This window comes from Odocoileus virginianus, chromosome 10, assembly GCF_023699985.2.
Source record: "Odocoileus virginianus isolate 20LAN1187 ecotype Illinois chromosome 10, Ovbor_1.2, whole genome shotgun sequence".
Classification (NCBI taxonomy): Eukaryota; Metazoa; Chordata; class Mammalia; order Artiodactyla; family Cervidae; genus Odocoileus; species Odocoileus virginianus.
In genome coordinates this window covers 37,383,018-37,400,658 of record NC_069683.1, presented here as the reverse complement: position 1 = coordinate 37,400,658, position 17,641 = coordinate 37,383,018, and the positions used below count along the sequence as shown (strand labels likewise).

The 17,641-nt window shown below is 35.7% G+C and overlaps 1 protein-coding gene across 5 annotated transcripts in view; it reads right to left on the bottom strand.

The window, feature by feature from the left end:
- FAR1 (fatty acyl-CoA reductase 1) overlaps positions 1–17,641 on the bottom strand; it is a 69,654-nt gene that overhangs the window by 37,060 nt on the left and 14,953 nt on the right. For 3 of the 5 annotated variants that reach the window (XM_020873021.2, XM_070473402.1, XM_020873024.2), the window contains one exon: positions 2,586–2,781. In XM_020873021.2, coding sequence (XP_020728680.1) covers positions 2,586–2,774 — 189 coding nt within the window. In that variant the 5' untranslated portion in view covers positions 2,775–2,781. Of the gene's footprint in view, positions 1–2,585; positions 2,782–7,895; positions 8,096–17,641 lie in introns of all 5 variants that reach the window. The other 2 variants (XM_070473401.1, XM_070473403.1) reach the window with 1 other exon arrangement.

Here is a 17,641-nt window from a genome sequence, read left to right as displayed (position 1 = left end):
GAAAAACTAGTATTAATTTACACCTCACTATTAAAACCCTGTGGGTATAGAATTACCTCTTAATGAATAAAAGGAAAATGCAAACAAGAAAAACATGAATGCTTCACAAAAAAAGTAGTTTATCCTTCTGAATCAAAATTATATTTGAATGGAAATCATTCCCAACAATATAACACCTTGGTAAAGAAAAATTCTAAATATACCAGTAATTTAACCTTTTCTTAATTTATCCTAAGTCATTGTAGTGAATATTGGTGATTGTATTTTATTGTAATGCTGTAATTTTAAGAAAATTAAAAGTTGTATTTAAACACTCCCACACTTCTGTATAGGTCTTACTCTGTATGGTGTATCTTTTCTTTTAATTGATCTTCTGTTATCATACTTTGGGCTTCCCTGATAGCTCAATCAGTAAAGAATCCACCTGCAATGCAAGGACCCTGGTTCAATTCCTGGATCAGGAAGATCCCCTGGAGAAGGGCTAGGATACCCATTCCAGTATTCTTGGACTTCCTTGTGGCTCAGTTGGTAAAGAATCCACCTGCAATGCGGGAGACCTGGGTTCGATCCTTGGGTTGGGAAGATCCCCTGGAGAAGGAAAAGGGTACCCACTCCAGTATTCTGGCCTGGAGAAGTCCATGGACTGTACAGTTCATGGGATTGCCAGGAGTGGGACATGACTAAAAGACTTTCACTTTATCACACTTTATCTCGCCTAGGAGATAAGCTTCCCATTACTACCCTAATCCATAAACTGACTCTTATTCCTGCTGTTGTTAACTCTGTTTTTCTCTGGTCTTTACCCATTTCTTTCTTGCTTTTGCCATCTTCTAATTTTTGTAAAGAAGGCACCAAGTTTTTTGCCATTGCCTTTGGGAAATTAAGCTGTTTCACTCAGCGTGTACCAGCTACAACATTTACTAGTAAAGTATCCAACTCTCAAGATTACTTTTCCCATTGAATCACAAAGCCTTCCATCATCTTTGCCTTACTTTCTTATCCACTGAGGAAATAATACTATAAAGTAGAAAGGAATTTGTTATCAAGTCATCTACATTATATCCAACATCTATTAGCTACACAATTTCAGATAAAATGACAACTTTTGAGACTCACTGTCCATATCTGCAAAATGGGATATGGCAACATTTGTCCCTACCAGAGCATGAGCTCTAAGGTCCAATCATTAAGAGTTCACAAACACTGGCTCTAACACTAATTATATAACCTTGTAGAATGGGAATAACACCAACACTTACCTTATAAAGTTGCTGTAATAATTAAATACACAAAATATTTTGCACATAGTGCCTGGCACAAGGTAAGCACTCAATAAAGGTCAGCCACTATTAACTATGGATTTCTACGGAAAGATCAAACCAGAATGGACTACAAATTATTTCTAATAAATTACTTATTTATTAACTCTAAAAGAGCTGTTAATCTAGAATTAATCATCATATCTTTTGATACTTCTTAGCAACTCTTTGACTGCTCAGAGTAACTCAGATGTTTCTGGTTTTGGTCTTTTTTTTTTCACGTAAGTCACAGCTGCCCTAGAAGGTTAAAAGGTACCAAATACCTACCTAGTAACTAATAAATTACATAGCTACTATAATGCTTTTGAACTATGGTGTTGGAGAAGACTCTTGAGAGTCCCTTGGACTGCAAGGAGATCTAACCAGTCCATCCTAAAGGAGATCAGTCCTGGGTGTTCATTGGAAGGACTGATGCTGAAGCTGAAACTCCAATACTTTGGCCACCTCATGCGAAGAGCTGACTCACTGGAAAAGACCTTAATGCCAGGAGGGATTGGGGACAGGAGGAGAAGGAGACGAAGGAGGATGAGATGGCTGGATGGCATCACTGACTCGATGGACATGAGTCTGAGTCAACTCCAGGAGTTGGTGATGGACAGGGAGGCCTGGAGTGCTGCGATTCATGGCGTTGCAAAGTCGGACATGACTGAGCGACTGAACTGAACTGAACTGATATCAAAGTTATTAACAAGTGTCAGATAAATTCATTCATTTTGAGAAAATTCAAAAGCTTATGACCAGGAAATAATTTTACTACAGCTCATCTCCATTATGTTTTTTCTAAAGGTTTATATGTGTAACATACTCTGTATTCTATACGCCCCTTCTATCATCATATTATTAGTCAAAGAGGAGTATGTGATTTTGCCACTTCCTAATACTTTCATGGGGAGCAATTAGTGCTTACAAAATTTTAACTGTTGTCAAAGTATTGTGTCTCACAGCACAGTAAGAATTAGAAACTAACTTTTAAGCATTATCATTCTGAAAACTATTTAAAGCATCTAGTAATTACAGATAACTTGCCTCAAATATTCTAAAAACACATTAAACATATAACATAAAGGTACTTTAGAACTTGTTATACAATTTTATCATGGAGGAAAGCTTTTATCTCCTACTGATCAGGACTCATACTCAGTTTACCGCCATTCTTACAGGACTTTCTACTAATTTTTTTCAGGATACTAGGCTGTTGATGATTACAATAATATACACACAAACACACTATTTTCTCTCTTCTTAATGATTACTTTCCTTACTTACCTTGCAACTAATGACTTCTTCTACTCGCTCCTGGGGTGTCTGTCCAGCTTTCTGTCTCACCAAAACATACACTGAATTCACCTTAGGACAAGACCTCAGCAACTTTTCCAGAAGTACCTTCCCTAGGAAACCAGTAGCTCCAGTGAGGAGGACATTCTTGCCTTCATAGTATTCTGGGATGGAAACCATTCTGATCCTAAAGAAAACATGACAAATAAGTATCAGTTCAAAGATTTATGCTAATTTTTATCTACTAAAATCTCTTGGTATTCAAGTATCTTAAAGGACAGGCAAAAATCCAAGATGAATGTTAACAAAAGGGAACAACTTTTGGTTCATTTTAGTAAGGTAGAAAGTACAATGAACTGCAACACTAGCTTCTAAATCCTGTGTTTTTTTTCCCTGGATCACCTCAGTCAAGTCACTCACATTCTCTAGGCCTGGGTTTCTTTAACATAGCTTGTACCAAGTGACCTCTAAAAATTCCTTCAGCAATAGGAACCGAAATCTTCACTTAAACCTCAGTTAAACTCCAAACACAAATGAATGCTATTTCTCTGTCTCCAAAAGTATTTATAACACCAAATAAAGGTCAGCAGCAAGGCAATTGCTTAGCTTGTATATCATGGTGAGGTGTCATATTCACCTACCATCACCAGTTGAAACAAGAGGTAACACCAAGTCCTTTCTTTTATATGTCTGTAGTGACAACATATCCAAAAGGTACTTAAGTCTCCCTTTTAAAAAAAGTCCTAGTAAGGAATATATCGGCTGAGTTATCTTCCTTACCCAAATTCCACTGAAACAGGAGAAAACAGAGTGAGTATGCTAAGAGAATGAACAAATAAAAGAACTATGGTTAAGTGGAAAAACCAAGATGCAGAAAGATTCATGCAGTATGTCACTATTCAAGGTTCAAACATATTCAAAAGAATGCCATTTACTGTTTAGAAATGCACACACATGATAATCGTTATGGTACATTAGAAAGAGTGTAACACAATCAGAGAAGATAATGAGGAGCTTCAACTGTATTTGTTTTATTTAAGCTAAGGAATAGATACATGTATTTTACCCCTAAATTTTTCACAATTTAAAAAAATTAATTCATTACAATCTGAAAATCGATTAATAAACAGTAAGAAAAGAAGGAAGATAGGAAAAAAATAAATAAATGAGGCTAAAATGATAGAGAAGTCACAGCAGAAGAAATAAAACCTAAGCAAAACAAACATAGGAAAGGACCAAAATGAGGTAAGAGCTATCTCAATCCTCTAAAGAGAAAACCCCAAGTTCAGGATTAAGAAGCTAAATTAAAGCATACAGTAATCAAGGTAACTAAAGGTTGCTCAGAGAAAAGCAGAGCCACTTCCTACAGTTTTACTTTTCTGAGAACACCCAGAACAGGCACTAGGAATGAAAGAGGAGAGCTGAGCTTGAAGTTGCTCTAAACATCCACAAATGGAGGTAGGGAAGATGGGGCATTGAGAGAAATAAAACAAAAACAACCAAAACAAGTCTTCAGAGCACTCCTCTCCAGAAATAACTTTTAGGTTCCCAGGCTATCTAAATGCTGCTGGCCCTTGAAACAAATTCATACAGAACTCTCAGTAATTCCACTTGGAGAGAAAGCTCTCTTGGAAAAACAGACTTCAGAAAACTGGAAGGAAGCCAGCATCAGCTACCAAAATCAACCATTCTAGTCCTTCATAAATATGGATAACTAAGGATCATCAGATATTTAAGAAAATTAAGAAGGACCAAAATGAAAAGCAACAGAATCAATCACAAAGAACACTAAAGAAGTGAAAAATTTAAAGAAAATTTAAATTCTAATAAATACTCTCTAAGTCATTCAACAAGAATACTGTCCATCCATCAAATAATAAACTACTATGACAAAGGAATAGAGAATAAGAAAGCACTGGAAGTCATAAACGTAAATGTGGGTAGAAAATTCAATCAGTACATAAGTAACTATCAGAATTACCAAGTGAATTTAAGAAGGTCACCAGTTATAAGGTTTATATAGGGAAAAAAAAAAACAAAACAAATGTATCTATATACACCAGCAAAACACAGGAAACAAAGTTAAAAAAAAAAAACTATACCACTTATAATACCATACAAAAGTCCAAAAAGTTATGGAAAATATCAACTAGCAACTGATAAGGATGTAGAGAAACTGAAACTCATGTACAATGCTGAAGAGAATGAAAAATGATTCGGCTGATGATAGGAAAGCTTGGCAGTTTCTCAAAAAGTTAAACACATAATTATCATGACTCTGCAATTCCACTCCTAGGTTGTTGTTGTTTAGTTGCTCAGTCGTGTCCGACTCTTTGCGACCCAATGGACTGCAGCACACCAGGCATCCCTGTCTATCACCAACTCCTGGAGCCTACTCAAACTCATGTCCATTGCATCAGTGATGCCATCCAACCATCTCATCCTCTGTTGTCCCCTTCTCCTCCTGCCTTCAATTTTTCCCAGGATCAGGGTCTTTTCCAATGAGTCAATTCTTCATATCAGGTGGCCAAAGTATTGGAGTCTCAGCTTCAACATCAGAATATTCAGGACTGATTTCCTTTAGGATTGACAGGTGAGATCTCTTTGCTGTCCAAAGGACTCTCAAGAGTCTTCTCCAGCACCACAGTTTGAAGGCATCAATTCTTCTCCTCTCAGCCTTTTTTATTGTCCAGCTCTCACATCTGTACATGACTAGTGGAAAAACCAGAGCTTTCACTACACAGACCATTGTAGGCAAAATAATATCTCTGCTTTTTAATATGCTGTCTAGGTTTGTTGTTGTCTTTCTTCCAAGGAGCAAGTCTTTTAATTTCATAGGGGCAGTAACCGTTCACAGTGGTTTTGGAGCCCAAGAAAATAAAGTCTGTCACTGTTTCCATTGTTTCCTCATCTATTTGCCATGAAGTGATGGCACTCCTAGATATATACCCCAAAAGAACTGCAAACAGGTACTCAAAAAAGTACATGTATACACTTGTTTACAGTAGCAGTGTTCACAACAGCCCAAAAATATAAAGAGCCCAAAAATCTATCAACAAATGAATGGATCAACAAATCACGGTATATACGCTGTGTGTATATACTACTCTGTGTATATTATTCATTCATAAAAAGGAATGAAGTATACTGACATGTACTACACAATGAGGATGAATCTCAAAAACTACTAAGTTTAAAAAGCCAGATATAGAAGACCACATACTACAGGATTTCATTTACATGAAATCACCAGATTAGATAACTCATAAAGACAGAAGGCACACTAGCGGTTGGCAGGGGTTGAAGGGTGAAAAGAGTGGGCAGTGGGGGAAAACTACTTAAGGAGCTTTACTTTGGGGAGACAGAAATGTTTAGAAACTAGACAAAGGCAGTAGCTGCACAACATTGAATGGAATAAATGTTATTGAATTTTTCATTTTAAAATGATCAATTTTATATTTTTTGAGTTTTACCTTAATGAATTATTTTTGAAAATATCGAAAATTAGAAGTAAATGTAAAAGATACTAATTGAAAACTAAAAAATATTGAGAAAAGTTAAACAATACTTAAATAAATAGAAAGATGTGTACATTATATTCCTCAGATTCAACACATTAACCAAAGTTTAAGCTGTTTTTCTTTAGGTATAGAAACTAAGATTCTAAAATGACACAGAAACGCAAAGGGCCAAGAGTAGCCAAGACAAGCAATAAGAACAAAGCTGGAGGACTTACATCATCGCGTATTAAGATGTATTATAAAGCTACAGAAATATGGTACTGGGATAAGAAGAAAAGACTACAGTATATCATACCACACAAAAATGAATTCCAGAAAGACTATACATCCAAATGTGAAAGGCAGACTAGAATATGACACAGAACATCTCCACAATTAGGTTAGGGAAACATTTATTAAATAGGACACAAGTAGTACTAATCAAAAAGGAAAAATGCTGACAAACTGGAAACCACTAAAATTGAGTTCATCTCACAACACTATTAATAGAGAGAAAAGGCAAATCAGGTAAAAGATATTGGTAGTAGCATGCATAATGCAATTACTACCCAGAATATAAATTTAGTAAGAAGAAAAGAAAAAATGGGAAAGGCCTGAAGAGATAATGAAGCACAAAGGAGATCTTCACTTGCTTCAGATGTTAGTCAACCAAGTCCAGGAAGCAGAGAGAGCTCCAAGGCAGAATTAAACTGAGAAGGAACACAGAGACACACAGTAATAAAACTGACAAAAGTTAGACAAAGATAAACTATTAAAAGCCACAAGGAGAAAATGACAACTTACAAGGGAACTCCTACAAGGTTATATAGCTGATTTCTCAATAGAAACTCTACAAGCCAGAAGGGAATGGCACAATATATTTTAAGTGATGCAAGGGAAGAACCTACAAACAAGAACACTCAGCCAGACTCTAGTTCAGATTTGATGGCGAAATCAAAAGCTTTACAGACAAGCAAAAGTTACCACCAAACCACCTATAAAACAAATGCTAAAGGAACTTCTTAAGGCAAGAAACACAAGAGAAGGAAAAGACCTACGAAAAATAAACTCCAAACAAATGAAAATGGTAATAGGATCACACACAGCAATAATTACCTTAAATGTAAATGGATTAAATGCATCAACCAAAAGACACAGACTGAGTGGATGAAAAATTTGCACGCATGTCCTTTCACTTACCACATCACTCTATTTAACCCCCCAAACTGTATGTAATGATTTTACATTGTTAGGTTAATCATGTGTCCTTTATGGCTTGCAATTGTAATGATCTTTTATTTTTTGTCTATTGATTGTGAAAACTGATAAACATATTTTACTTCCGAGACTATGTTACTATTATTCATTTTAATAACACTGTATCCTGACTGGTCAACAGAAAATAATTTGATTCTATATCACTAAAACTACTATTTAACAGAAAGACCTATAATTACTTTTTAAAACCCAGATGCACATTAGAATTACCTTGGAATTTTTTTTTTTTTAATACAAATGCCACAGGTAATTTTTTTCTCCAGAGCTCCAGATGTGATTCTAATGAGCTGCCATGTTTAAAAACAACTGGACTATGTGATGATCTTTTACTTTTATCTAGTTTGTTTCACTTTTCCTATTTCGTATTCAGTACTCCCATTTCATTTAGTTTATGTTTTCCAATTTCCCTATCTTTTTTTTGTTGTTCTTTCTCCAGTTTTTACCAAGTGTAGACAAGCTTTTGTATACATATAAAAAGAGAGAGTATGTATAAATGTATAGAAAACTTTAAATTTTCACTTACCTAAAAAATTAATGACATTTTGGTTCCAATTGTCTAAGTAGGAATAGAATGCCAGACTTCTAATTTATATTCACTCAAAACTTTTGATATAGTGGATTCATTCTGGCATCTAGCATTACTGCTAGAAGTCTCTAGTCCAGTTATTATTTTAGTGATTTTTTTTTTTAATTTGAATGAGGCTTGAAATTTCTAATCCAATTCTGAAAACATAAAGAAATGTTGTGTTGTAAAAAACAGAACAAAACAGGAAACATGATACAGTATTAACTAAGCTACGGATTTTGTTCAAATTTGACAAAATTTTATGCTAGTGTCCACTATTTGTTTTCATATTTTATTCAAGATTCTACATTGTATTTAGTTGCAATGAACAGCTTCAGCTGCATGCAACAAATATTGATAAATTCTCCTTTCATTTTTATTGTTAAAAATATTTTCTACTTTTCCTTGTAATGGTTTCTTAGATACATCCATCATTTAAAAGAAGACATTAAATTTCCAAATACAATGGGGTTTTTTAAATGGCCTTGATATTAATTTCTCATTTAAGTGCTTTCTTCTTCTCTGCAATCACCCTCTGTTTTTTCCAGTCTTTTAATTTTATTTAAGTTTTCAATGGTTAAATCAAAGATTTCTCTGGTAAATGTCAAACCGCACTTGAAAACATGTAGGTTATTTTCAACTATCTTCTGACATTGATTTCTAACATAATTTCACAGTGATAAGAGAACAGACTCTGTATTATTTCAATACCTGTAGATCATGAAAATTTTGCGCCTTGTTTTATTAAGATTCCTTGTTTTAGTTCCAGTGTTTCCTGGTTTATAGTCTATGGGAACTTGAACAGAATTTGTATCTTGTTGTGTGAAAACTGTATAAATCTTAATCATGTTGAATTGGTTCACAGTGCTTTTCAAGTCTATTATATCCTTCTACTTTCCTGTCTATTTGTTCTATTAATTTTTGAGAGTCTGATATTGAAACTCCAACTAAAAATCTTAATTTATCTACTTAAAAAAATAATTGTAATATATAGTGAAGCTATAAGTAACTGTTTTCTGTATTTTCCAAGTCTCCTGCAAATGTGTTATCATATCTTCATAATTTAAAAAATAAAAAAGATCAAAAATAAATAAATAAAAAGACTATTTCAAGACTTTGCCAACCCCAAATCTAATTAAAACTATAAAGCACTAAAGTTGTCATAGGGGAGAAATGAAGAATAATTCTGCATCAATACACCTAACAAACCTGGTAAATACTAATAACAACTATGTATTAAATATAGGTTAAACACAGTGTCCTGAGCACATGACCTAGAACAAGTTATCTAATTCTCTGAGCTTCATTTCCTTCCTATGTAAAAGTCTGTTCAACAAATATTTATTAATCATCTACAGGATACCAGGCACCAGAAAGTTTTCCAGAGGTGTGCACATGCATTTAAGACAGAAAAAGATACTAAGCAAATTTTCCCCTTAATCACTGAGCATTTATAGCCTGAATACATGGTTGGCTCAACCCTAAAAAAAACACATCTAAGTACTTTCTTCCTTATCTATCAGGGAGGACATCCTCCCTATAAAGCCTAAACAGCCAGTTTGTTAACATCAAATAACAAAAATTTTTACCAAACTTAATATTCTCTCAAGAGTATAAAGACTGAGAGAGCTATACAACGAAACTGCTTATCAGTTTCAGGTACTTAGCTTAAAACTATCTGCACATGATTTTATCTTTAGGGTTTTCTTCATGGAAGAAAGAACAGATTTCCACAATTCCCCAACTTATCACGATGCAACCATAAACTTTACAAGCACCAAGTATTTTTACACTCTGTCTCCAGGTATTCTTGATTCCCCCACCCACCAAAACACTTTACCCTATTAACTCAGTGGCAAAGCCAGTACAAATGAGAATTTTTTTAAGCCAAGTCTAGACTGATCACATTTTCCACAGAGTCCTGTCAGTATGGCCAAAAACTACCAGAAAAGCAGAAACCAAGAGAGAAATGCTGCCAATCCTTCCAGAACATGCAGTTTAGATTCTTACTGTGTGATTTTACTTAAATGAAAAGATATCTAACGCTCCTATGATCCGTTGAAAAGTATCTGAAGCACTGCAAGAATGAGAAAAGCAGCAGTATTATTTCCATGTGCCAGGGCAGAGAAGCAGTGAAACATGACTCATATTTATTTTCACTGCTCTTGAGCTGTCTTAGGAAAACCACCAAGCAGTGGCAGCTGAGTATCTTCTTCAAAAAGTACCTTATCCTATGGTTCAAGAGTTAAAGAGGCAGAAATCTTTTGCAACACCAGCAAAATGATGGGTACCAAATATCACAATTACTTTCAAGGCTTTCTTGCTAAAGTGGGTTTTGCTAGTGGGTTTTATATTATGCATATAAACACATTAAGAGAACATATTACAAAACTACTGAAACTAACATACATTCACTTGCTAGAAGCTCAAGTTCAGGCTCTGCCACTTTGAAGCCATGAGATCCTAAGACAAAACTACTACTCTGAACCTGTTCCCTTATTCATAAAAGGAGAACATGCAGGTCTCATGGGCAAAAAGAGCCTGAAACGGACACAGAGAAACCACAGATAATTCTAAGACAGCACCCACCCAATCAACATAAACTGCACCTTTGTAAAATAACTGTAGTCTCTTAATAAAAGTCCTAATATTAATGAAAAGCCAATCATGTTGTCTCATTACTTTCAGAAACTTAGTTAAGATAAAATACTTAGATAAGTTTTCTCTCATTTTCAACTTGTAAAAAAGGAGTTATTTAAATAGACAAAGCAATCAAAATGAGAGATTGGGGTATTACAAAACCAAGAAAACCGTAAAAATCTGCCCCCCAAAAGTAGCTTTTTAGTGCCAAGAAATGGGAGTTCCTTTGCCTATATTAAAGCTAAGAACAACTCAAAGTAGTTGTTTCAGATACTTGCTAAGCAGAAAGACAAATATGAACAGTACTTGGAGATTAGGATATGGTGAGAGAAAGGAACAAGGCGGATCCATGGGCTTGAAGTGAAGTTTTATAGAGGACTCACCAGTGATAAGAAAAATAAATAATAAAGGCAAGACAGGAAAAGGAGAGATTAAGCACAAAAACTGTACCTCTCATGCTTTTAGATAGAATTTCCTACAAGCCTTCTTAATATTTTTTTCTTTCTCAATGCAGGTAGACTCTTATCAACAGTTAAAACTCAAAGGCTGTAGACTTTACCAGTATTTCCCTGAAGGCCATTTCCAGAGGCAGCCAACAAAGAGAATGAGAAAGGACAGGGTCTACTGTCAAACCCAGAATCTGACTCACAGGCCACCGAGGCGGACTTATTACCACCATCGGTTTAAATAAAAGGACTACATGCTGGGGTTAAGAGGTAAACACTTACCAAAGCTAGTGGATTTATTTCCAAGTCTACTCTACCTGATTCACTGAAAGACTTTTCCTAAATATAATTATTTATTGGAATAAATTAAAAAAAAACCCTCAGGGTAGTAGAGGTAATCAGATAAGGCAGACAAGAAGCTCTGAGAGCATAAGGTCTTGTTTAAGATTGATAACAAAATTCAAACATGTTTCTACAAACACCTATAACAATATATACAAATACCTATACCTATATATAAATATACATAAATACTACATACTACACTTAACTACCTTTGAAAAACAGTGAGTTTTGTGTAACGGGGCATGGGCTCAGATATTTGTACTCCCAAATTGTCACTAATGGCACATGGATTACTTTGAGCTGAAGGAAGTGAGATCTAACATAAGCAGAAAGAATTCTCAGACCTTCCCTCATTTGATTAAAAGCAGAAACTCCCAAGAAGTGAGGGCTGCCATAATGAGGACTCTCTGGGTGAGTTCTATGGCGATAAAGAAGACGGAAAGTTAGCACCAAAAACTTTACTAAAATAACCTATATCTTCTATTAGTTTTCCCACATATTTACCTTCCCACAATATATTGCCCCTAAAGTCCAAACTCCTTTGTGTCTAGTCACTTCTCCATAATTTATAACCCTTTTTAATACAGTATATAAGCTCTCAAGTCTCAAGGTGAAAACCACGTGTTTTTGGGTCTTCACTTTTCTGTGATACCCTTATGCAAGTTTAAAAACCATACGTATGCCTTTTCAATTACTCCGTCTTTTGTCATTTTGATTTGTAGGCCTCAGTCATAGAGCATAAAGGGACAGAAGAAAAGTTTTTCCTCCCCTACATAAGCTATTAAAAAACTAAGTCTCTGGTGAGGCCATTTTCAGTATTCTACTGAATCTGGTCCTGTTATAAACTGTTTCCTGATAAGTAACTTAGGCTCACTTTGTGGAACAATCCTTTTAGGCAGCCCAATGCCATGATGCAAGTAGGGACCTGAGTCTGGCAGAGTTGGGCTGGAATTCAGGTGCACCCATTTATCTTGGGGGTGAGCTTACTTATCTGTTTCTGCAGTTTCCTCATCTCTAAAAACATATAGACAGCATATATACCTCCCATCCTTCACTTCATAGCGTTTGTGTAAGGATTAAGGCTGGGCACATAATTACATTTTTGTATTCATCTTTCCTCTACTTCTTTGGCAATGATTTCTCAGTATAGTCCCTCAACAATCAGTCTGATCTATAATATTTCAGTCTAAAAAACATTAATTTATCTTTTTTTTTCCTGCAAATAATCATTTACTTATGAGTATAATTTTTAGACTAGGAAAAAAAATTTACTCCCAAAGTAAAAGTGCAAGTGAAATAGCTCAGTCATGTCCAACTCTTTGCAACCCGGTGGACTGTAGCCTACCAGGCTCCTCCATCCATGGGATTCTCCAAGCAAGAATACTGCAGTGGGTTGCCATTTCCTTCTCCATGGGATCTTCCTGGCTCAGGGATCGAACCCAGGTCTCCTGCATTGCAGGCAGATGCTTTACCCTCTGTGCCATCAGGGAAGCCCAACTCAGAGCTAATTTATCTCTGGATTATATACTATTATAGTCACATGCACATAAACTCATTTTTTAATTCTGGGAAGGAAATTAATGATTTTAGAAGGTTTAAACTAAACCTCTGAGGACTAAAAAAGGGAAGAGGTGGTTCAGCTTATATTGATGTGAAACACAGATTCATGATTAATTTTAAAGGCCAAGATGTAATATACTGTATAATATACCACCTTTCATGGAAAAAGAATGAAAAATGAATGCATATGTTTACAAATAAATAGCTTTTTCTAGCAAAAAAAGCCCAAAACTTGATAATAACAGTTGCCTCTGGGAGGGAGAACTGGATAGCTCAGGAAGAGAAATTACGGACATTTGTTTCTCACTATATATCCAGTGCATGTGTTATGTATTTTTAAAAACCACTATTTCTGTAAAATAGAAAAATCAGAAGGTACCAAAAAAAAGTTGAAAGAGTGTATTTTCCCATCAATTAGCCAGTCTCCATTATCTTTTGTCCTCTAACAATTTACAAACTCCCTTTCATCTAAGAGGAAAAAACAGTATGAAAAATATTTTTAAAGTGAAAATAGAAGAGTATCACTGTGTTAAGATACACAGGATTTACCTTTCTTGTGGTAACCTTTATTACCTGAGCGTTTCCTTTTTTCCATGTATTTCTGTCCATGCACATGTTCATCTGTTTCGGTTCCAGCTGCTATGTGAGTCTTTCTCTAGTCATAGCAAGTGGGGGCTACTCTCCAGTTGCAGTGTGTGGGCTTCTCACTGCAGTGGCTTCTCTTGTTGCAGAGCACAGGCTCAAGAGTTGTGGCGTGCAGGGCTTAGCTGCTCCGCAGCATGTGGGATCTTCCCAGACCAGGGATCGAACCTATGTCTCCTGCACTGGTGGGCAGATTCTTTACCACTGAACTAACAGGGAAGCCCTCCATTTCTTTATTAGATGGAAAACCTACTAGATTAAAAACCAGAAGGTGCTTTAACTGCGAAACTGCTGTTTAACAAGATTTTAACAGGCTGGATTTCCTAAATGGAATGTGAGAAATTCTTTCCCCTTCAGGATAAGGTTGATTCTTTGGATCAGAATGTAGAGGACCTCTACATTCATCATGCTCACCAATGAATCAAGTACACAAAAGTACCAAATACTACAGTGAAGGTCTGCAGTGAGATTGGCTCTACCTGTATGTTTTTTCTGTACCAGTATTTACTGAACACAAACAGTAAAAGCTGACAAAAGATAGTTGTAGTTCTAAGTTTTAGCTGCTATAAATTTGTTTAGAAAAACTAAGCACTGAATATAAAAGTCTCTAGACACTGTCCAAACATTCATTCCAGCTTCCTAAAAATTTCCACCTAAAGTAGGATCTGTTTAGCTGTCTTCCTCTTAAAAACTGACTCCTCTGTGCCTCTAACATGTAACTAACCCAAAGTAAATAACCTACCAATGGAGACAGTGGGGAAAACAAAGAATAATCTACTTCATCTATCTTTTCATGGGGAGTCACTGATTGACTCCCAGTCAGGGACAATTCTGTGCTTAACACAGTCACATCCAGTGCTGTTTTGTCACATCATCCTACACCTCTAAGCTGGAGGACAACTTGGCAGGAGTACTAAAGGAAACTCAAGCAGCAGTAAATAGAATGCTGAGCTAAATGGCCTTTTAATATCCCTTAGATTCTATGACTGAAAAACAAAACCACAACAAAAAAAAACTTCAAATATTCTTAAAAGGGGGCAATTAATTCCAAAATATTTTAAACCAAGACTTGGCAAAGGTTTTCTGTAAAGGGTCAAGTAATAAATATTTTCGGTGTGTGGGCCATACAATCTTAGTAGCAACTACTCAATTCTGCCATTTGTGGCACAAAATCAGCCATGGCCAGTAAGCAAATAGACATGGTTGTGTTCCAATAAAACTTTATTCACAAAAACAGGAAGACAGTTCGTAGGTCATGGTCTGCCAACCTGTTATTTCTAAATAAAGATTCTGAATATTTCACATTCAGAAAAATGAACTAAGAAAGGTATCAATGGTATCAACTGTACCAGCAATCTAAATATTCATTGCCTATGATTCCACTACTACTAGAGTTAACGTCCGTATCACTAAAATGGACAGTAAATACTCGATTCTTACATCTTAAAAAAAAAAAAAATCAATAAATGAATGCCAGGCTTCATTTATACAGATAAGTCACAAACTAAATGCAAAACAAAGACATGACTGATAACCTTTTTTAAGATAGACTAAAAATATCTTTATTTTTAAAAGGGAAGTCCATTAAGTTGTTCAGGGCTGAAGCCTGGGCAAGACTGTTTTGAAAAAAAGACTACAAATGAAGAAGAGCATGGAGTATACAATCCAGTCATAGACTCAGAAACCCTAGACCACTACCATGTTCAACAAAATCTTGATACGATAATCAAAACACAACACAGAATGTAAAGAGGTCAAGAGCTAACCCCAACACTGGGGAAGATACAAAGTTTGTTTATAATCTGTGTAGAGCACAGGCTCAATAGTTGAGGCACATGGACTTTAAGTAATAGGTCTAAAAGTACCTATCTTTTCTACGTAAAAGTATTACATGGCTAAAGGAATGGGATTGGAAGCAGAAAAGAGACTAAGCACATAGTAAATATTACCTAAGTACGAAAATTTCCCCAAAAGCTACACTGAGTTATAATGACGACCATAAGGATACCCCATATACATACTTCTGCTTCTTCCTTATTGTTTTTCCATTTCATTCGCTTTCCAATAAAAGATTAGGTATCTGTAACTGCTAGGAATTAATATCTTTCTAATCCAGAAGTTCATGAACAGGATTGCATGGAGGCGGGTATCCAAGGACACTTGGTTTCATGAAAAATATTTTTCTGAGTGTGTTTATATATGTGTGTGTACAGGTGTGCAATCTCATGCATATATCTCTACATTATTCTAGAGGAAAAAAATCCACTGCTTTTATCAGATTCTCAAAAGGGTCAGTAAGTCTAACAGTAAAAAACTACTACCAAATTTGATGTGCACTGTATGTGTATGCTAGAGGGAGCATGACCTAAAATGCAGAGAACAGAGCTTCTTCAAGGTCACGATTAAAAACCCCATTCACATCTAATCTGGAGTGAAAAGTGAAAGTGTTAGTCACTCAGTCGTGGCCAACTCTTTGTGACCCCATGGTCTGTCAATGGAATTCTCCAGGCAAGGATACTGGAGTGGGTTGTCATTCCCTTCACCAGGGGATCTTTCCAACCCAGGGATCAAACCCAGGTCTCCTATATTGCAGGCAGATTCTTTACCATCTGAGCTACCAGGGAGGCTGGAGTAAAAATGTGTAAACAGTTAAAACATAATTATATCAATCTCTCTCAAAGCCTGTTATGGATTGAATTGTGTTCCTCCTAAAAAGACATGTTGAAATCCTAACCCCTAGGATTTTGGAATGTGACTTATTTGGAAACAGGGTCATTGAAGTATAATTAGTGAAGGTAAATGATATAACACTGGAGCAAAATGGGTCTCTAATTCAACATCACTGGTGTCCTTATAAGAGGAGATGCATTTGCAGACAGAGATACACAGGGAGAACTCCACCTGATAACAAAAGCAAAACTGGAGTTACACATTGGAGCTACAAGCAAAGGAATACCAAAAATGCTAAGAAAAAATTAGTAAGAGGCAAGGAAGGACTCCCTTACGGATTTCAGACAGACCATGGATTTTAGACTTCTAACCTCCAGAACTGTTAGACAATAAATTTCTGTCGTTTTAAGCCACCCAATTTGTAGTACTTTGTTACAGCAACCCTGGAAAACTAATAGAAGGTCAAATATCATAGTAACTAAAATTAAAGAACAAAAGACTAGAACAAAAGGCTTTCTAAAGATGTTCATGTGTCCTTATGACCTAATAAACACATCATGGGCACTTTCCAACAAACATGACAGTTTCAATTACCAAAACACACTCTACTAAATAGTTAAGAGATGGAATGGCTTTTCTAAATGGGTACAGGAAAGAACAGAAGAAAAAAGTTTTATGTATCAGAGGTAAAAGACCAAAATAAAGTTAAAGATCAGATCCCAGAACAAATCAGTGGGATATATCACTGACTGTACATCTAAATACTGTAGAGAGATAAATACTGTATACTGATAAATTTCAGTATACAGTAGCAGATTCAGGGAAAGCAGTGTTCTGATTATCTACTGCTATGTAACAAAATCACACTAAAACTTAATGTCTTAAAACAACAATAATCATTTTTATTTTCTCTCACTGTATCTCCAAGTTAGGAATTTGGAAGAGCTCTAATAAGCAGTTTCAGCTGAACAGTTCCAGCTCCTGCTGTTGGAGTCCTGTAGTCTGTCCACATGAGGCAGTCTGGGACAGCATGGCGATCTCAGGCTATACAGCTTAAAAGCTGCTAAAGACTTCAAGACCAGTATTTTGTTGAGTTGGACAGGGAGTTCACCTTTTCTGACCACACCTTATTGCTCACAAGTGAATCACATGATCACCCAAATTCAAGGGAAGGGGGCATAAAATGCCACCTCAGGATGAGAGAATAATCAAGGTCACATTAAAAGAACATGAGAAGGAAGATATTGTTACAACTACATTCAGAAAATACAATCTGACTATTACTCTTGAAATGGTCAACCATTTGAAATTCTCCCATAGATTAACAAACTGATGACTAAAACAAATTCTTGAGCTTGTCTTACAGAACAGCAACTAAGGGAACAGCTTATTAAAAACCCT